The sequence below is a fragment of the Tinamus guttatus genome, unplaced genomic scaffold (assembly GCF_059628265.1).
Source record: "Tinamus guttatus ecotype Peru unplaced genomic scaffold, ASM5962826v1 Tinamus_guttatus_pri_ptg000416l, whole genome shotgun sequence".
Taxonomy (NCBI): Eukaryota; Metazoa; Chordata; class Aves; order Tinamiformes; family Tinamidae; genus Tinamus; species Tinamus guttatus.
Window position 1 is genome coordinate 345,367 of NW_028288950.1, and position 18,908 is coordinate 364,274.

The window sequence follows — 18,908 nt, forward strand, 5'->3', positions numbered from 1 at the left end:
TCTGTCACCCTCACTGTTAAGAATTTTTTTCTTAAGTTCCTGTGGAACTTTTGGTGCTTCACTTTGTGGCCATTACCTCTAGTTCTGTCGGTGGCCACCAGTGAAAAGAGGCCAGCACCATCCTCCTCACTCCCAACCTTGAGGTATTTATATACACTGATCAGATCCCCTCTCAGCCTTCTCTTCTCCAGGCTGAACAGGCCCAGCTCCCTCAGCCTCTCCTCATAGGACAGATGTTCCAGGCCCCTGATCATCCTTGTGGCCCTGCGCTGGACTCTCTCCAGCAGTTCCACATCCCTCTTGTACTGTGGAGCCCAGAACTGGACACAATACTCCAGATGCAGCCTCACCAGGGCTGAGTAGAGGGGCAGGATCACCTCCCCCGACCTGCTGGAGACGCTCTTCTTAATGCACCCGAGGATCCCATTGGCCTTCTTGGCCACGAGGGCACAGTGCTGCCTCAGGGTCAACTTGTCGTCCACCATGACGCCCAGGTCCCTCTCTGCAGAGCTGCTCTCCAGAACGTCGGTCCCCAGCCTATGCTGTTAACATCTATGCTATTATACAGGGCTGATAATGAATTACAGAAAAAGAGAAATAACTATATTGATTCTTGCTACATAGATTCAACTAGGCTATATTTACTTCTGCCACACTCCCACTTGAAGGAATATATCAATAGTTGTCCCAAGTCTCCAAAGTCAATGGGACAAAAGTAGTGACAACCAGTGAAGATCTCTCCCCTAGATTATAATGTTTGCTGCCAAATATCCACTTCCACTGCAGGGCTTCATCTTTCCTGGGCTCTCTTTAAGCCAAAGAGTCCAGTATTTTTCTGGTGAAGCTGGGTTTGTGGGAAAAACAGAGTTTCCAAATTCACTGTTAACCAAACCGCTTCTGTTTCCATAAAGGGAGGGCAACTACAGCACTGGGAAGAAGAGTTCTGGATTAGGGTATATTTCTGTAGCAGTCCTAGGCAAGGAGGCCAGAACACTTTTCTAAATTTATTTCTTGTCGTTCCATCTAGAAAGAACTACAACTATCTCTGAACTTGTGATTATTACAGCACCTACCCCAGCAGATCCCACAGGGCAGGGTGGCAGATGCAACAACCACTTGGCCACTGTTTCCTTTAGTTATTATTTTGAAGCTTTATCCTCAAGGAATTTCTTCCCCAGAGAATTGGTTGTGAAGAACATTGTCAAAGATGACAACTCTCACTAGTCTTACAAAGAAGCTTAGTAGGTGCTTGGCATAGGCCCTGGGAATAATTTGTTGCAAAGCTGTCAGGACTTAGACATGATCCTAATGTGCTGAAATGGCCCCCAGTCATGTTTTCCTTCATAGTTATATATCTAAAGAAATAAGTTGTACAGTATGTACAGAAAGGAGTGCAGTTCTTTAGCTAGCGCTATGCTCAAGGTTAAGGTGTTTTAAAACTGGTGAGTTCCAGCATACATAAGTAACCAGGATAAACCAGGTGATCAGTGGGGACCTGGTGTTCCCCAAGGACTTTCTGCCAAAGGTCACTAATCTATCAGACTTGTCACTCTGTTTCAAAAGCTTCGCAGGTCACTTGGACTAAATGGAAGCAAGCGGTAAAAGTGTCAAGTGGTCTCTCTACTTGGAAAACCATTTCCTCTTTAGTCACCCAACTATATCCATTTGTAAACAATCAATCTCCCTGTCATCCACTCATTGCGGCCTAAAACACCCGAAAACATCTATTACTATCTCTTCTTCTAAAAATGTACATATTTAAGCAATAAATGACTCTTCTGAAGAGTCCTTGAACTCAGTATTGTTCAGCACCTATTTTATATGGGTTTCTCATCACCCACTGCAGCTGTAGGTCTATGCCATTTCTAGGCCCATTATATTATCAAACCATCATCCATAGGAACTTCACACATTTTCCACTAGAAAGACTGGAGAGCACCTTTTAACCAAAAGACCTGAGAATTTTGTGCTTTCTGTTTACAGACTATATGAGATAAAAAGCTTTATCATAATTACTCATTTTCATTCAACTTTCCAGTGAATCAGGCCATATATGCACTCCCATGAAATCCAAATGTTTTTCAGTTCCCCAACTGGAAAAACTGAAATTCTGAGAATCAGGCCTCTTGTGTAAATATTCACAGCCTCCACATGGGAATGTGTTCCTCTAAAGATATGAGGTTTAAAATGGCAGTTCCAGTAAAACCCATTTTCTAGGACAGTGATTTTAATATCTTCACAAGGTTTTGCCCTTCTAGATGGTGGCTGTAATTGCTGCACTGAAATGGGGCCACAAGACCTTTCCATAACCTTCCACAGAAACATACTGGTCTCAAAGTTGTCCTGTTTAGGAGAAGTCCTGGTTCAGATGGGGCAGCTGAGGAACCCCTGTACGCTGAGGCAGACTGGCATGGTGTTGAGAAAGCAGCCTGTCTGCAGATCCTTGATGCCAGACAAGCAACTCCCTGGCATTACCAGGATCTGGTCTTCAGCAGGCCCATAAAAAACATCAGGAGATAGGGAAATCCTCACCACAGGAAGCCAATGGCAAAGCTCTTTGGAGCTAAGTTCCCCTCCCAGAGGAGGGATCTGGGGTGGTTGCTGGTTTCTTTGGTGATTTAAGAGGGATTTGATTCTCACAAGTATGAGGGATACTGTCCATTCAGCTCCCTGTGCCCATGGGGCTATGCAAGGCCCAACCAATGCCCCCTACGGAAATAGAGGGGCTCCTGCACACTGCATGGGGCAGCTGAGGGGCTGGGGCCGAGAACAAGGTGCTAATGCAGCCCCACCACACCCCCCAGCACATATGGTGGAAGAGTCAGCAGCAAAAAATGCCTATTGTTTCAGAAAGGAAGTGACCCTTTTTCTCTTAAATGGTGGGAAATCGAGACCTCATCATTGTCAAGAAAAAAAAAAAATATCTCTCCTTTGCAGTGAAAGGGAAATACCACCTGAGCTGTATTTCCAACAGTATTAGACAGCACTTAGCAGGCGACAGAAATAAAGGGAGATGCTTTGTAAAGGAAGGAAGGCAAACGAGGGACTGCAAGGACTGAATGGCAGAAGTGGTCTTTCAGTTCTAGGCCATCGGCTTGACTCCAGCACACTAGTCACTGCTGCCTAATAGCTCTTCAAGAGTCTGAATAGGATGACCATGTCTTACTGTGCTCAGTCCTGTCAGCATAGAATTGAATCCTTCATGCAGCCAGAGCCAGACAGCGTAGGCCTGTCCTCTGCAGCATCATGAAAAAAAATCCTCCTGTGGCTTGGCTAGTGCACCTAGCTCCCATGCAAGAGACCGAGAGCACTAGCAGGAATGATTGCCCTTGCAGGGCAGCTGTGCTTGCCTAGACATTTTTGTCTAGCAAAGTTGCTAGTACTGCAGTGACCCAAGTCACTGGGATGCCTGCTGTTTTGTTCTCTGTCCCTGGGCCACCGTTTTAGAGTATTGAAGATCAGTTCAGAGGGGCTGCATCTCCCATGCTGCACATGAGCAAGGAATGGGCTCTCTGAGCATTTTTGGATGCAGCCCTTGATAACCCTGCTAACACCACACAACAGTTTGCTGCATGCATGATCTTTTCAGCAGCCCTGGCAACAAGTAGGGGGCTGTCATGGGTCGAACACTGCCATCACACACTGGCATCACCAAGACAGATGGAGATGAGCAGAGGTTGGTCTCCCACTGCGCCATCCTCCACACACACGTACACGTTTGACACACAAAATTCCCAAATCAGGATGAACATTGAGAAAACAGGCGGGCACATGGGACCAAAGCTGGGAGAGCAGCAAAGGGCAGTATGACTGATGAGACGATTAGCAGGATTTGTACTATGCAAAGCACTGTGCTGCTACTGGCTGTCCTGCCATGCCCCTGCTGACCCAGCCTCATCCCATGACCCGCACCGATACACTCAAGTGCAGCAATGCACCCTCCAGTCGGCCCATCAGAGGCCAAGGCCAACTCTTCAGGCTCACACAGAGCCCACCAGAGCTTGCACAGAAAGAAGTGAAGAAGAAGAAGTGAAATGCTGCTTCAGGCTTCCTTCCTTCCTGCCTGCCCTCGCAACACAGCTACAGAGCAAGAAGCTAGGCCTGAATTTTGAATGCTCTGGGGCCTGGGGACCTGAGTATGGACCTTGGCTTTCTTCACTGGAAGGGCAGGAGTTGTTGCAGGAATTAGATCTCGACAGAACTGGGAATGCCTGGGAGTTTGGTTAAGTGTCTCCCTTGCGCACAGTTTATTTGGAAGAAAGAAATTGCTTGACATTCAGCTCTTTCACATCCATCCTCCTTCCTTAGGTTAGGGCTCTCTATATAATGCGCTAGACTGCTCTGGCAGTTAGTAGTTATTGTGTAACAGGAAAAATGCACTTAGAAAAGAACATTTTTGATTTTAAGACAAAACTTCAAGGACAGGGAGGGAAGCCTTAGGACTGCAGCTGATGTGAGGATACCTTTGAATGACGTAAGCATCTCTGCCAGCTTTTGCTAACTGCCAACAGAGAAGTATCCTAGAAAGCAGTTTGGAAGTGAAGCAAAAGAAGGTTCTGGAAATTGAGCTGAGACACATCTGCTCCCTATTTGTTACCTTTACCTATGAACTACATTCCTGTCATCACCTCCCCATGAGACAGGAGGGGGTCTTACCCTCCAACTCTCCAGGTACAGGAAGAGCAGCAACTTGCCTAGAGATACACACTTCTGTAACAGTTTGTTAGAAGCCTACATGACAGCTCAGGGAATCCACTCATCGCTGCTCTCTCTGTGATTACAGAACCATAACCTTTGAGACAGCTACTAAGCAGGTAGCACAAGTTGACCTGCAACAACACTTGTCCTGGCACACATTTCCAGAGATACTGCAAGAAGCAATAGTGGCTCCTTGGTGCACACAGCTCCTATCCCTCCAGTACAACCACACCAAGGTCCAAACCAGCTATCAAAAAGCTGCCTCTTTTAGATTTTTTTTTTTTTTTTTAAGGAAGAAAGATGCAGGAAGTCAGCTCAGGAGAAGGAAAAAGGAGGGGAGGGGGCAGAGAGAAAAACAAAGCACAAACTCTCTGATTTCCCAAGAAGTAGTGGTATCAAGCCTAGCAAGCCTACAGCACCAGTAAATACATCCTACCAACCTTAACACCACTCTTCAGCTCACTGAAGTTCTTCAGAGCTTCTTTCAGAAGCCTCCCCACAGCCCCATTACCTTACCTGCACAAGGCACTCACACCACCTTTCCTGCTTTGCCAGGGATCTTCCAGTGTTGTTACACAATGCACTTAACAAGCCTCCATCAGCTGGAACTAGCTGACACAACTCTAGTAGGTTCTCTGGAAGTGAGCTAATTTATAGCAGCTGAAGGTCTGGTCTGGCCCACTTGTTTCTGTAGTTGCCCAGAGGAGCTCTAATTGCACCCTTCTAGTGCTTGTTGGTAATGTGCATGAAAGAGCAGAGCATTTATGTGTGCATCTCTTGAGATCTGTAACAGATCTGAGCAGCTTGTTGGAAGAACCATAGTTTAGAGTCCATTACCCAGTTGGTAAGAAGGAAGGAGAGACTATTCTTTTAGAGGGGTGAGGAAAGAAGAACTTGAATTTCATGTTCTTAATAATTGGAGATCTCTGAGCTGAAGTATAGGTGACCTCACTCACCCTGGGAAAGTGTCATTGAACAAATGTGCTTCAAGACCCTGTTGTCTTTTGTGTTAATTCCAAACCTGTGGTAGGGAGATGATAATATTTTGCGTTGTTACAGAATCCCCAGAAATGCTCAAACACTGGTGTTTACCAGGACCTGTCACTGCCCAGCTCAGTGGTTTGCAGACTGTAACTGATGTGCAACCAACTACTGTGAAAGTGCTCTCTATTGCTAGTGGCCAAGGAGGCTGGCAGAGTAAAGGACCATGATTTCACAGCACAAAACTTTCTCAGTGTTGGGGTCAGTGGCATCTGAGAAACCCTCACATGAGGAGTCAGAGATTAAATCTCCTAATTTGTTTATTTTTCTTCCTCCCACCAAACTTTTTGGTACACTTCTTGGCTTTTGAAGTCATTAGAATTAAAGTACCTAACATCATCTGTAACCAGTAAGACCTCATTTTAAAATGTTGCTTCCTGATTTCAGACAAAGAAATATTTGTGTAGGCCAGGGTGAAACCGGTTAAGCAAGAAAAAAAGAGGCAGATTGAAAGACAGCGAGAGAATCTCCAATGAAATGCAAGCATGGCGTGATTAATAAACGAAGGCCACCAGATGTCTGTGGGAAAGGACTACTGCTGCATGTAGTAATTTTGGGTGAGAATGACAGCTGCATCATTTGTTCTTGAAAAGAAAAGGCAGCACAATAGCTGCTTTCTAGCTGGCACATAGTGGTTTAGTTAGCTCTATTGTACCATTTGGGATGGTGAGGCCATTCAAATAGCCGGTTAGGGTTTTATATTTTCACACAATTACAATGTTTTGTCTCTAGCTGCAGAGGTGTTGGAGAAGGTGTTTGAGGCTGAGGAGGTGATCTCTTTCACTGCAGATCAGTAAAGATGCCACTTTACCTTCTCCACTAGGGCACTTGCATCACTGAGGGTGTTCTGCTGTGTGTAAAGCAGCAAGACAGGTACCCAACTGCTTGTCCACAGTTCAGGGACCAGCACCTTCATTCCAAAAGGACGAAAGGGGGCTGCCTAGCCCTGTAGAAGCAGAGTTTCCCCTGGCATTTCCACAGTGCAAAGTCTTTCTCCTGTCCTCATCGCAGTCATGCACTGCCATTGTATTGCTACCTGCTGCCACTCTGTCCCACATGCGGCTCCTCACGGTGGAGAGATGCTGTGAATGCTGCCAGGGGAAGAAGGTACAATTCTTTAAGCAGATAGAGGGCTACAAGTCCCATCAAAAGTCCATCACGTAGGATTCTTTATCTCCTTCAGGCCCATTGCAAATTCCAGTGTAAAAAAATAAACCTATGGCTGCTTGTGAACGGTGAAGGGCATCTTTCAATGGTATCCTAAGAAGACCTTAACATAAGATAGAAGGATTTTAAATGAAGTAGAAAATGATTGTAATAGCTTGACTTTAATGAGCCAAAAAACACTCCCTTGGCTGTGGACATTGTAATGAGTTAGAAATCTGAAGGAGGGAAGGCAGAGAAAGAGGATATTTCAGAAATGATGTTTTGTGGATTCAGCGAAGGAGGGCGGTGCGACAGAGCTCCCTTTGCTTTACTTCCAGCTGCAGGTGTCCTCTCTACTGACTTGCCAGCAGTTATGTTTCCAGGAATGAATTTCTGAAGCAGCTGCTCTTTTGATGTCAGGCAAAAAGGAAGGAACGTAAGAGGAAGAGAATGAAAGGAAATAAAGAAGGAAGTAAGATATCCTGAAAAGCAAATGCACTGTAGCCATTTCATATGCTCTGAGTCATGCAGTACAGAAGACAAAGATATTAGAGCAACAGAAGTTTTGTATAGCAGCAATTCATGGTCCCAAGTCCTTGAAAAGATGGATTGGATCTGAGATTTGCATTTTGCTAAGGGATGGATATAGGGCTTACACACTGGCCCTCTATGAACCAAAAGTCTGGGTTGTGAAATTCTGGATTCAAAAAAAAAAAAAAAAAAACCTCACCAAGTGAGATGCTGGATTCAGCAAAACCTGATGTCTGATCTTCAACTCATGTAAATCAACCTTTCAGCTAGAAACTGTTCTACAGATGATCTATATCACTGTCTGAAACAACTGTGATGTGTAAACAGATCTACTTTGTCCATATGCAAAAAGACTCATGAACAAAGCTGCTCTTATAAACTTCCTATTTACAAGTTAGGTAGGACTTCATTCAAAGAAGTGATTTCATACAGAGAGCAAAAGAGATTACAGCGCTTGGTTTAATTTTCTTATGAGTACCTGCTTTTCATCACCTGGCTGTGTGCAGTGAACATTGCTAACAAGTTTGCAAATTGGTACAACCCAAAATTCACTTAAGTCTGCAGAAATCCAGATTCAATCCTGCCCTACAATAAATGCAATCAGAGGAAATATTTTAGACTTAATTTAATGTTTACCATGCTGAAATAACATGTACTCTTCTTCGTCTGTACACACTAAATCACTGAAAAGTCATTAGCACATGAGTTTTTTTTCTACCTATGTAATAAATCAGAACTCTGTGTGCATTTATGGCTCCCTCTGAAGTAGCCTGGGTCTGTATAGTTTGGTTCATATAGCTTGAGAAAAATACATTGGGACTGACCCGTATTCTGTTTCCCTAGTGCGGATAGAATAGGCTGAGTTTTGCAGTCTCTTACAACTATTTGTTTCTTTTTAAGCAGGTAAGAAGAACCCACCTGCTGAGGACACAGTCGTGCTAACACATATGAAGATATTGAGCAGTGAAGGAATTCAAAATCCAGGGTTAATCCCTGAGCCTCCAGATGAAACAGACTGCACAGAAAAATCCTCTCTCTCTGGCGTCAGCCTCCCACCGGACAGCCAGGGAAACCTGAATGCAGCAGCCACGCCAGCAAATCCGGATTATGCAGATACCCAGGCGAGCACAGACTATGTAGCCACACTGCCTGACCTCAGCACCTTTGAGCCCAAGTGTCGACTTCACAGATTTTCCAAATTTGAATCAGAGGACTCGGGGGTTGAACTGCCTAGTGGGGCTAATTCTCCATCAACGCCAACAGGTTCAGAGAAGAGCTTTGTGCTTCACAGCAGAGACTCATTTTGTGACTCTGGGGTGCTTAGCACCTCTTCTTCTCCAGAGATTGACCATCTGATAATGCGAACATGTAAAGAGCGGGTCAGAAAAGCTAGTCACCATGGCCCAGAGAGTGAAAAGCAAGCTGAGTACTGCAGCCAGGAGGTAGATGCTGTGCACGTCCCTACAACTTCCCCTGAAGACTTCTGTGTTCCTCAGGAAGGAGGAAGTCCCAAACAGCATTTTGACCAAAGTGAAAGGCAATCTCTGGAAAAACAACCTACCCAAGAAACGGACCTTCCCAGGGAAAACACACTTTCTAACCCAGCAACTTCAGAAGAGACAAAGACAATCGCTGAGCATTACCCGGAGACCTTTGGCAGTGTGCAAGACCTTCAGGTCTGTGAACATCAGCTGAAAAAGTACCCCACAAGTGACAGTCTGGATGAATACATGGATGAATGCTGTAGACTGAGCGAGGTAAGAAAGACATGTAAACTGTATCTTATAGTTCTCCAAATAACTCATTCAGGTTCTATTGTCTGTCAGCAAATTAGGACACAATGAGTTATCCAGAAAATCTCACTTGATGCTGTACTGATCAGCAAATGGTTGTAATTGATTTTAAGAGCTCTTTTCATGGCAGTGAAATTCTGAAGTAATTTACATTTATTTGTGCTGGACAAGGTTGACTAACAACTCATGAAGATCTGATGATTCATAGAGCCCTAGATTAGTGGATGTAATGACTTCTGCTATTAAACACAAAAGTTGTCAAGTTAGACCCTGTAGATGGCCCTACATCTTGTAGGGTTGCACCACCTCTGATACATGGGATAGGGATCAGAATGTAGTGCCTTTTTGTAAGGCCAAGTTATTTCTATTCCTGGAAATAGTTGGATGGTTGTTGGAAGAAGTTTGGAAGAACTTGTCTACGGGCTACCTGATTCCTGTTCCTGCCTGTAGTTGGCTCAATGGCCTCAATCTTGAATAGTGGATAAGAGGGAATTTATAGGCAAACTCCTATCTTTGGTGAGCTGGAGCTCCCACTTTAAATCACCCTCACAACTGGATGGAAACCTCTATATTTTGAGGCTGACAAGCAGAGGCCTTGCATATCTGCAAAGACATATCATTTTCAACAGCTTGTCCTACTCTGTTTCTCCATTGCTCGGTGTACTGTGCAGCTGCTGAATCTGCCATGCAGCTACAGAATCACTTCAATCACTGACAGGCAAATAAAAAGCCCGTCTGTACACCTGCTCCCACACTGAATGCTGGCAAACGCTCACTCCAGTATTTGCCCAAAGCCCCACACTGACTTGCTGACAGATTGCTTCAGTTGCCTACCTGCTGCAGTAGCTTCCAAGAACCAGAGATGAAAAGATCTAGTAGGGAAATTAATTCTTGAGAGAGAGAGACAAGCAGACAGACCAAAGAGCCTCATGAACAAGGGGAAAGGATGAGGCAGGCTAGAGCTGTCACACAGGCACATGAAGCACATTGAGCTAGGCATAAGGGGCAGTTGTTTTCCATAGATCAGTGTGCTGCTTTACTCTTTATTGCTCATCCTTCTAGTCATCACAGCAGAGGGGCCTACCACTCCCAGAGGCCAGAAAGATAAGTGTATTGAAGCCTTGTACCTTAAAGACATTTATTTAAGCATCCTATTTACTCCTTGTTTTAGGAAAAATTATAGGAAAATTACCTCTTAAAGAGGTACTTCTGGTAATATTGCCTGAGTTTTGGTTGACCTGTGAGTTCTGGTGGCTCAACATGAAATGTGCTATGGGGAGGAGTTACCAGAAAATGCTGGTCCCCAAGAAGCAGGGCGCTTCAAAGACGCCACAGAGGGAGTCACCTCAAGTCACTAATCAAGTCTGGGGAAGAGCAGCTTGAAGTTACCAGTTCTTGGGGCTGTTTTGCCATCACTTCCCACTCAGGCCTTCATTGCTGTGATAGTGATAAATTAGGTTGGGAGCCAGGGAGGAAGCAAAGTGACAAGTGCTGTGTGCTGTCCGTAAAATAAACATGCTTCACCATGACCGTTGCATCCGGCCATGAGCCACCAAGTGACGGCCTTCCCCTCCAGCACACCAAACCCTCCCGAGCAGCAAGGAAGGTCAAAGACAGACCCTGCAAGTCAGGCCCATCTCTGTTAACATTATATATCTAGGCAGGATCGTCTATCTAGGATCCCTGTGTGATCAATCAGAGCTGTCTTGCACATGCCAGAAGACAGACGTGTTGGACAGTGGGTCCCTTTTGGCAGATAGTTGGGAAAAGGGCTGAAGCAAGAGAGTTTGGACAAGGAGACTTTATAAGAAATTACCTAAATTCCCGGTTGCACTCTGGGGGGTTTGCAGCCAGACTGACCTTGCCTGGCAGCCCTGGCGGCCCATAACATTCCTTTAAATCCTTTGTGAAATGGAGCCTCAGTTTCCCAAAGCAAAACATTTAAATAAACAAGAGGATAAATTAGAAAGAAGCTGAAGAGGAAATGAAGCTCCCAGTTGCTTATCTCCCCTCCTTTTTAATATCCTCACTGGCTGAGTGCTAAAGCTCTGTGCCCTGGAGCACTTTTCTTTGTTTGTTTTTTCGAGCTGTATAAATACAGCTGGGGCCTGGACACTGGGGAAGTCTGCCCCTTTAACAAAGCCTATATGTCAAGAGCAGCACTTTTCAAGCTGCTGTGAAGCCAGTTAATGCCCAGGCTGGCTTCAGGAACAAGCTCGCATGGCTGTCGCACAGCCTTGTGGCAGCTCCAGCCTACGTGCCAGAGAGGACCAGCTACTGCTTGTTGCAGTCCCATAACCTTGTCCCCTTGCTGAACCTACACAAGTGTCCTCAACGTCACACAGCAGTGGCAGAAAGGTATGCAGTCATTTCAGAAACCATGGCCCAGACCTCTAGCCCTACCGCTGAGGGATACATCTCGGTTCACCATGGCCAAGGTGGTGTTCCGTGCTTATGTTGTGGCTTTAACATTTTCCTGGAACCTGTCCTAGCTACAATGTGGTCCTTAGGAGCTACGCTCTTGTCGGACCTCATGTGGTCTCAAGGATTCAGATAGCCCCTGAAATACACTCAAATGTTGTTCAAAAGACACAGACCAATCCAGCATATTCCCACTCTGTTTGTGCAGCATGGCCAGCCAAGCTGAGCCATCAAATTAATTCCTGTTACATTAAAGTAATGTGCCAAAGTAGGCACTCTTGTAACTCTAATGCCAGGATAAGCTTATTATGGCTGATAGCAGTTTCCTCAGTTCCGTTGTTATCTTTGGAAGTACAACTTCTAAATATCAAGAGGACACATGGGTTTCCCAGCCCAGCTGACTGGGGTGCAGTTGCCACCGTGGTACTTGCTGATGCTCTGGCAGCCGAGGGGGGTTCAGTCACTGGATGAGGACAGACCTTGACGCCTTCACCAACAAGCCCATGTCCTAGACACCAGGAGTCTGTTAAAATTAAAAGCTGGAAAAGAGAGTCTGCAAAGACTAAATGTTTGGACAATCTGGATTCATTTGGTGAAGGCTTTGGCTGAAAACACACATCACCTCATTTCAGTCTGGCATTTCTTAAAACAAAACTTTCTGATCTTTTGTTTTGAACTGGCATTATTTTGAAATTTACCTATAGTTAAAAAGATGAAAGTAAGTGGAAGCTTTTAACACATGAAAGAACTTTGAAGCCAAAATAGAAGCATTTCCTTTTAAACTATATTAAATGTTTTGGGTCAGTTTGAAAATATATACTTTTTGATGCTTTTTCTTTGCTCTATAAAGTTTACATTTAATCCAAGCTCCAAACTTCTAAAATAAAAGAGAGGGCAGAAGCAGCATCACCATCAGATGAAAAAACTCATTATTCACATAGCGCTAATTACCTTTGGCCAACACAGTCAAAATACTTTTCTACAGAGTGCAGGGTTTGGGGGAAAGAACATGGCAACCTGTGACGCTCTGCCTGTGCCCTGTGCGTGCTGCTCAGAGGAAACTGGAAGTTATCAGCCAGCACGGCCATTCCTGGACAGCAGGGTGGAGCAGAAATTCAGAAACACGCAGCACGATCCCTCTCTTTCCTGTTATTCACAAGACTTTTGGTGCTGTCAGCCCCCACTGAAAAATGTTTCCCCCTCAGCCCATGATGTCACTGATCAGTTAATCTAAGCCCATGATGCGTGGTGTGTAATTACGTCCCTCGGTTGCTGGCACGGTTATCACGCTGCCTCCTCCCTGGCCGTGCTATAAGGCAGCAGGAACGAGCAGCGAGGGATGTATTTGTGAATGGAGCAGTGCATAACTCAACACTATCCACAAGAGAGTGAAAAACATGACAATAAGTGCAGAAATCTTAGTCATTGCGAAGAATACGGGAGAGCTGTAGTCCGGACGAAGCAGAGCTTTTCTTCCAAGCTAATTCTGCCTGCTATCCTTGGCTTTTGCTCCCACATCCAGCAGTTTTCTAGTGAGCCCAACAGAAGAAGAGTCCATCACACGCATCAAAGTAATTGCTTACAATTTAAATCAGGCAAGACAAAATGCCCAATAGATGATAAGAAATGCAGATTTTGATTTTTTGATTTTGATTATACCTCAGTTGGCCAACAGACCTGAAAATGACTGTCCTTGCATCTCCCACTGAACTTTGAACCTTTGTGTATTGGATATACAAGATATTGGAGCCAACACTGTTATACACACACAGGTACGGAGGGGTAGATTCCCAGGTCTGGAACCCTGGTGATTTCAGAGAAAAACATGATTTTACACCAGTCAAAATATTGACAAAAGGGCTCTAGATAAGAGCTGAATTCCTAGTGCAGATGCTAGTCCTGCATTTTCAGGCTTCCTAAGAAACCAATGGGCCAGCAAAACTGCTTATTTATTGCTATCTGAACAGGGGTACATGCACTGAAAATCTGTCCCCAAAACTTGATCAGGTCTCACGCAGGCAGAGATCTTGGTTACACTGATGTAAAAGCAGCTTAGTGCCCCTTAACCGCAGAGGCACAAAACTTCAGTGACACAGAACAGCACAGCAGAGGTGCAGACCCTGGCCTCTGAGACTGAGGGTCTTGTTCAGTATCAGGTATCTGATAACAAAATCTGCCAGCTGTTTGTACACCAAGTTTTATCAGACTGTAAGTTTAACAGTCTATTCTAAAATTGCATCTGTTTGATCCTCTGTATCCACACCTTCAATGAGTGAGATGTTTTTCCTGCATGGTTGGTAACATCAGCTCAAAATGGGTACATGGCTTTTGTTTCACTCTATTCAACTATCTTCTAGAGAGAACTATGAAGTTCTCTCTAACTTTTGATAGATTTCCCTCATGCCCGCCCAAATCATGACTTTGCTTCCAAGAGCCTTCAGCCCTAGGCACAGACTATGAGAAATCAGAGCTACCTTCTGTTCTCCTCCATCTGCCTTTTTCATCCTATAAACCTAGCAGCCTTGAATATCAACTAGCATCTTAGAGTAATAGGTGCCAGACAAACATGAAACAGAAAGACAGTTCCTGCATCAAAAAAGTCAGTCAAATGCTTCATGTTCTCCCCCCATTCCTGAGATTATAACCAAATATTTAATGCATCTGTTTTTACAAGAACTCACCACCCTTGTGCTCTTTTCTTGTGTTTCCACAGCTCTGCAAGGGCTGGGTTGGTCTCTCTACAGGGCAGTATAGACCTGCTAGCTGTCAGTGGCTGCAACAGCAAACTGACATAACAGCAATTTGCTAAATGCACAAAATGAGGGAATAAAGTCACAGAAAGCCTACATTTTCAAGGAGAACGAGGACATTCTGACTGCCTATTTTGCGATAGTTTAGAAAGGCCTGATTTTCAGAAGCTGATAATCAGGTACGTTCTGAAAATCATGTTTCTGAAGCTGGACACACTAAAATTACTAGCTGCTTTTGGACGTGTCAGCTGTAGCGCACAAATCCCAGCTCTTCCCAGGAAGCAGCACTTGGACTCTGCTCTCCCAGGAGGAAAAACATGAATGTGAATGACTGATTGGCTTGGAGTCATCGTAGTTTTTCATGATTTCATGCGACCTATGTCCCAACATCAGGCACAAAAGCATCTGGACATAATAATACCTATTAATAACATTTTATCATCATTTGTTTGAAAAGAAGTAAATCCAAATGTTGATTATTTTTGAACACACCATGAGCTTTCTGACATAATGAAAAGACAGGAAGAGTCCCAAAGCTGGCATTTCCCCAAAAATGTCGATTGTTGTGGGAAAGGAGACAGAGTAAGCTTCCTGCTTTTGTAGAGGGAAATTATTTTTTAAAGTAAGATAAACTTAGAGCACTGCTTTGTAAAGATCTAGGTTTATTTTACTTACTGATATCACATGCACATCAGCAGGCAGTGCCAAGGTGGAAGTGAGACTCTGCGTGTATTATTTAGCTGGGTGTTTGACCGAGTCCATTCACAGGGCAGAGAGGAGCATATGTGTAACGTGCATGGGAACATCCTGGGGTCAGAAACTGTGAGGTGCAGAGCAGGAGATGGGAAATGTGTTGCCACAGTGGCAAGACTCTGTAGGACCTGGACGGGGGGAGATCAGCGGTACAGTCTGGTTGTAACCCAAGTTATTTTGCTGATACATAAACACTGGGGCACTTGTTCACAGGTAGCACAAAGGCAGGAAAAAACTGCATCATCTCCTAGTGCCCAGTTCCCAAATAGCTACTGTTTCTTGAGCACAACCTCCAAGCAGATGGATAAAGCTGAGCAGAGCTTTTTCAAATGAGCAACACATGGTCTTAAAGAACCACTGCACAGCAAAAGACCTGATCTGCTCTATTACTCCTTCTGCTCCTTGGGCTAGGAGGTGGGACTGCAAGCAGTCTGTTTTTCCTTTGCTCCAGCTTGTGAGCAGGCAGAAGAGTCCTTCTGATAGAGCATCTAGCTGAGTGATTTCAGAAAAAAAAAGAAAGAAAGAAAAAAAAAGCTGTGAGCAGAAAAGTTCCATCTCGGTTCTGGTTATAACCAACTTTTCTCATGAGAGGAAGCTTTGGTGGCTTTAAATATAGCTCATGTAAGGGGCAGGCCGGGCTTCAGCTACTAATGAGGATTGCTCTGCTCTTGCCTTGTGGTCTAAGCTTTACTATCATTGCAGGTGAACCAGGGGAACAGCAAAGCCCTGGGATCTGGCCTGGGATACTTGGAGCACATTTGCCAACTGATTGAAAAGATTGGGCAGCTACAGGAGCACAATTTGCGGCTCCAAAAGCAGGTGTGCAGCTTGCAGAAAGAGCAGAAGATGAGCCAGATAAAGGAGGTAAGCAGGCATCATCATATTCCTTATTAAACGATACTCAAAACACAAGTGGAAAGGTCAAAGTGTTCCAGGTAGGAAAGATGAGAATTTACTTGACCCCGTACTCACTTGGGCTGCCTGGTCTGGTGTTTAGGGAGCCCTCGTCCACCATAGCAGCCTCAGCCTCCCTTAGGGTGGGCTTATGTTTCTATTCTTATTCAATTTTGTTTCCCAAATGTTCTTGTTGCCACATGTTTACTTATGTCAGAAAGCACAAGAGAGATCATCTCTGCCTTCAACAGTTCTATTTTGAATTGAAGTCCATTTTGAGGCAAGTTGAAAGCTCTTTCTTCTGCTTTCAAGCTATCAAAATCCCAGAATTCCCAGAAAACAAACCCAACAGGGGACAGAAGCTGCGGTACAACTAGCCAGTCCTCATTTCTCTTTCCCCTACGGTCTTTCCAAAGTGAGCTGCCAAATGAAAAATCTCCAAAACGAAACATATCTGTGTGCTCATTTGCCTTTTTTTCCTCTCTTTTTTTTTTTAAAAAAATTAAATCAGACAGTGCTTTCACACAGACAGTGTGAAATTTGACTCAAACTTATAATTCATTTCAGTCTCCTTTCAAATAGCATTTTTAGCCCTCCATGTTTTGCTCAATTCTACCCAGCCTGTGTTTTTCAGGTCCTTTTCTTTGGCTGCCACCACAGGTTTCCAGCTCTTTGCTTCCCCTCCCTCTCTCCTGTCTACTTTTTATTTATTTTATCACCCCCCAAAGGAATAGGTTTGTCACACTCAGCTGTTTCTTCTCAACCATGCTGTGGCAAGGCTTTTATTTTCCCGACAGCATCATTCCCCCCAGCCAGTGCTGCTCTCCCACCTGCTGGGACTGGATCTGCAGTAGGTGACTGACTCCTTCTCAGAGCCAAAGCCAAGTTGTGAGTCAGGTTGCAAAACAGCAGAGCCTGTCATTTCCATGTACCCATCTCTCACACTCAGAGGAATGCAGCCTCCTACATAGAGCCTGGGAATTGTTAACACATTTCCTGAAACTCAACAACTGTGAGTCATTGCTCAAAGCAACTCTTCTACACTGCAATTTCAGGGTCAAATCCTCATCTGGTATATGTGCCCCCCTCTTCCTTGGCTCCCACTGAAATGAAAGGCATTGGGCCTTCATCTAAGTATTTAAAACTTTGATCTTCCTGGAATTTTTCAAGATGTGTCAGCAGAGCCTTTTCAGCTGCATGTCTCACACTCTTCAGTGGGGACTCCTAGCCCAGGCCATTACATTCAGCACTCAGGACTTCCAGTGCACTCTGTGAACAGGGCGCTCTCTCTCGGGCATTGCTGTGGTGCCTGTATCTCCTGTATGAGAGCAGCTTTCTCTCATTCTCCTCTTTAGTCTCACCACCCCTCCCTGTACAAGAGAAATGCTGCTCTCCCCATCTGCTGAGAGATATGGAGGGTACTGTCCCCTTTGCTAAGGCTCTTTCCAGACTGCATGCACTAAGTAGACTGTGAGCATGGAAAGATTTCCATGTCCCAGACACAGCTTGGGAACACACAGAGTGAGGAAGGCTTAGGGCGCCGTTAAGAGCTGGTTCTGAGATCACCGCACGTGCACGTATAGGGGTGGCAGGTGGCCCATGCTCTCAGCATGGCTTGTCGGAGTACTACAGATGTCCCCATGAGGAATGGTAACATTTCTACAAGCACTCAGGTAATACAGGTTCTTGAAATCGACAGAGCTGACTGACTATACTGACTGACTCTATATGGCCCCAGGCAGTTCACACCACAAGAAGCTGAGCACACACCATAACTCACAGGACTGGCCTTGCTCAAGCGAGATGACTAAAAACCTTGAATATTTGGGAAGCCTTCTTTTATTATAATTTTTCTAGGCAAGTCTTCTCAGAGAAGTATTTAATCTTTGGCAAAATGCAGTGCTATTGCAGAGCACTACTTTTGGCAACGGCACGTAGATTCCCCACCTCACACCAAAAGTGGGAGACATCTATTTGCCTGCACTGCCTTTGCTGTGAATCTCATCCTTTTAATGGCCTCTTCCACGCTTAAAAAGAGACTAACACAGAAGGTGTTGATGGACGTGGTGCTGATCCTGGGACACATGAGGTCATGGTTATTGCATATCCACTGCCTTGCAAGGAAATCTTCACTGACTTGGGCCAAAATTTATCACCTGTCATCAGATTTTCAAAGCACCTCCAAAGCTATAGGTACTGCAAAGTCAGTTGTTCGTGAGTCTCCAAAGGTGCTAAACTGGTGTTTGCTTGCCATGGCTCCAACACCAATGAGTTTGATTTCCTTTCCACTTCCACTGAATAAGCCTTGCTCGTTCCCTGCCTTCCTAAACTCTGGTGCGAGGTAGAAAACTGCCCTCTAACATCATGCCAGTTACAGAAGTAAGTCGTCATGTACTCAGATAAGAGCACTACTCTTTAATAAGCCCTAAAGAATGGAAAGATTTTATAAAATTTAAGAGCTTCATTCAATTCCAAAAGCCCTTACACTGACAGAGGGAACATCACTGCTTTGGCAAACAACTGAAGTACCACATACAGTGCCTCTGTTTGACAGCATATAAGCAGACTGTGGTATCCTGTCAATAAAAATACAAAATACTATTGTCTGTGCACTTTCCTAAACAAATAATATTATCTTAAAATATGAGTCACTCTTATAATAGTTTTGTTTATTTACACAGATGCCTCAGTTGAGCAGCTGTGTGTTTAGAAACTTGTATTCAACTCCTTCTGAGGAACAAATCCAAAAGATGCAAAATATCAGGCAATTTAATTTAAATACCTAGGGGTTTTTAGTGGGTCACCGATACATATCGCTGTTCTCTGTGGTTCAGCTTCCCCGCTGTTAGCAGGAACCACAGGCCTCAGAGCACCCCATATA

The 18,908-nt window shown here is 44.7% G+C and overlaps 1 protein-coding gene across 3 annotated transcripts in view; it reads left to right on the forward strand.

Annotated features, from left to right (window-relative positions):
• LOC104577472 (uncharacterized) overlaps positions 1–18,908 on the forward strand; it is a 32,835-nt gene that overhangs the window by 3,016 nt on the left and 10,911 nt on the right. For 2 of the 3 annotated variants that reach the window (XM_088531410.1, XM_088531408.1), the window contains exons 2-3: positions 8,320–9,173; positions 15,836–15,997. In XM_088531410.1, the coding sequence (XP_088387536.1) occupies positions 8,320–9,173; positions 15,836–15,997 (1,016 nt within the window). Of the gene's footprint in view, positions 1–8,316; positions 9,174–15,835; positions 15,998–18,908 lie in introns of all 3 variants that reach the window. The other variant, XM_088531409.1, reaches the window with a different exon arrangement.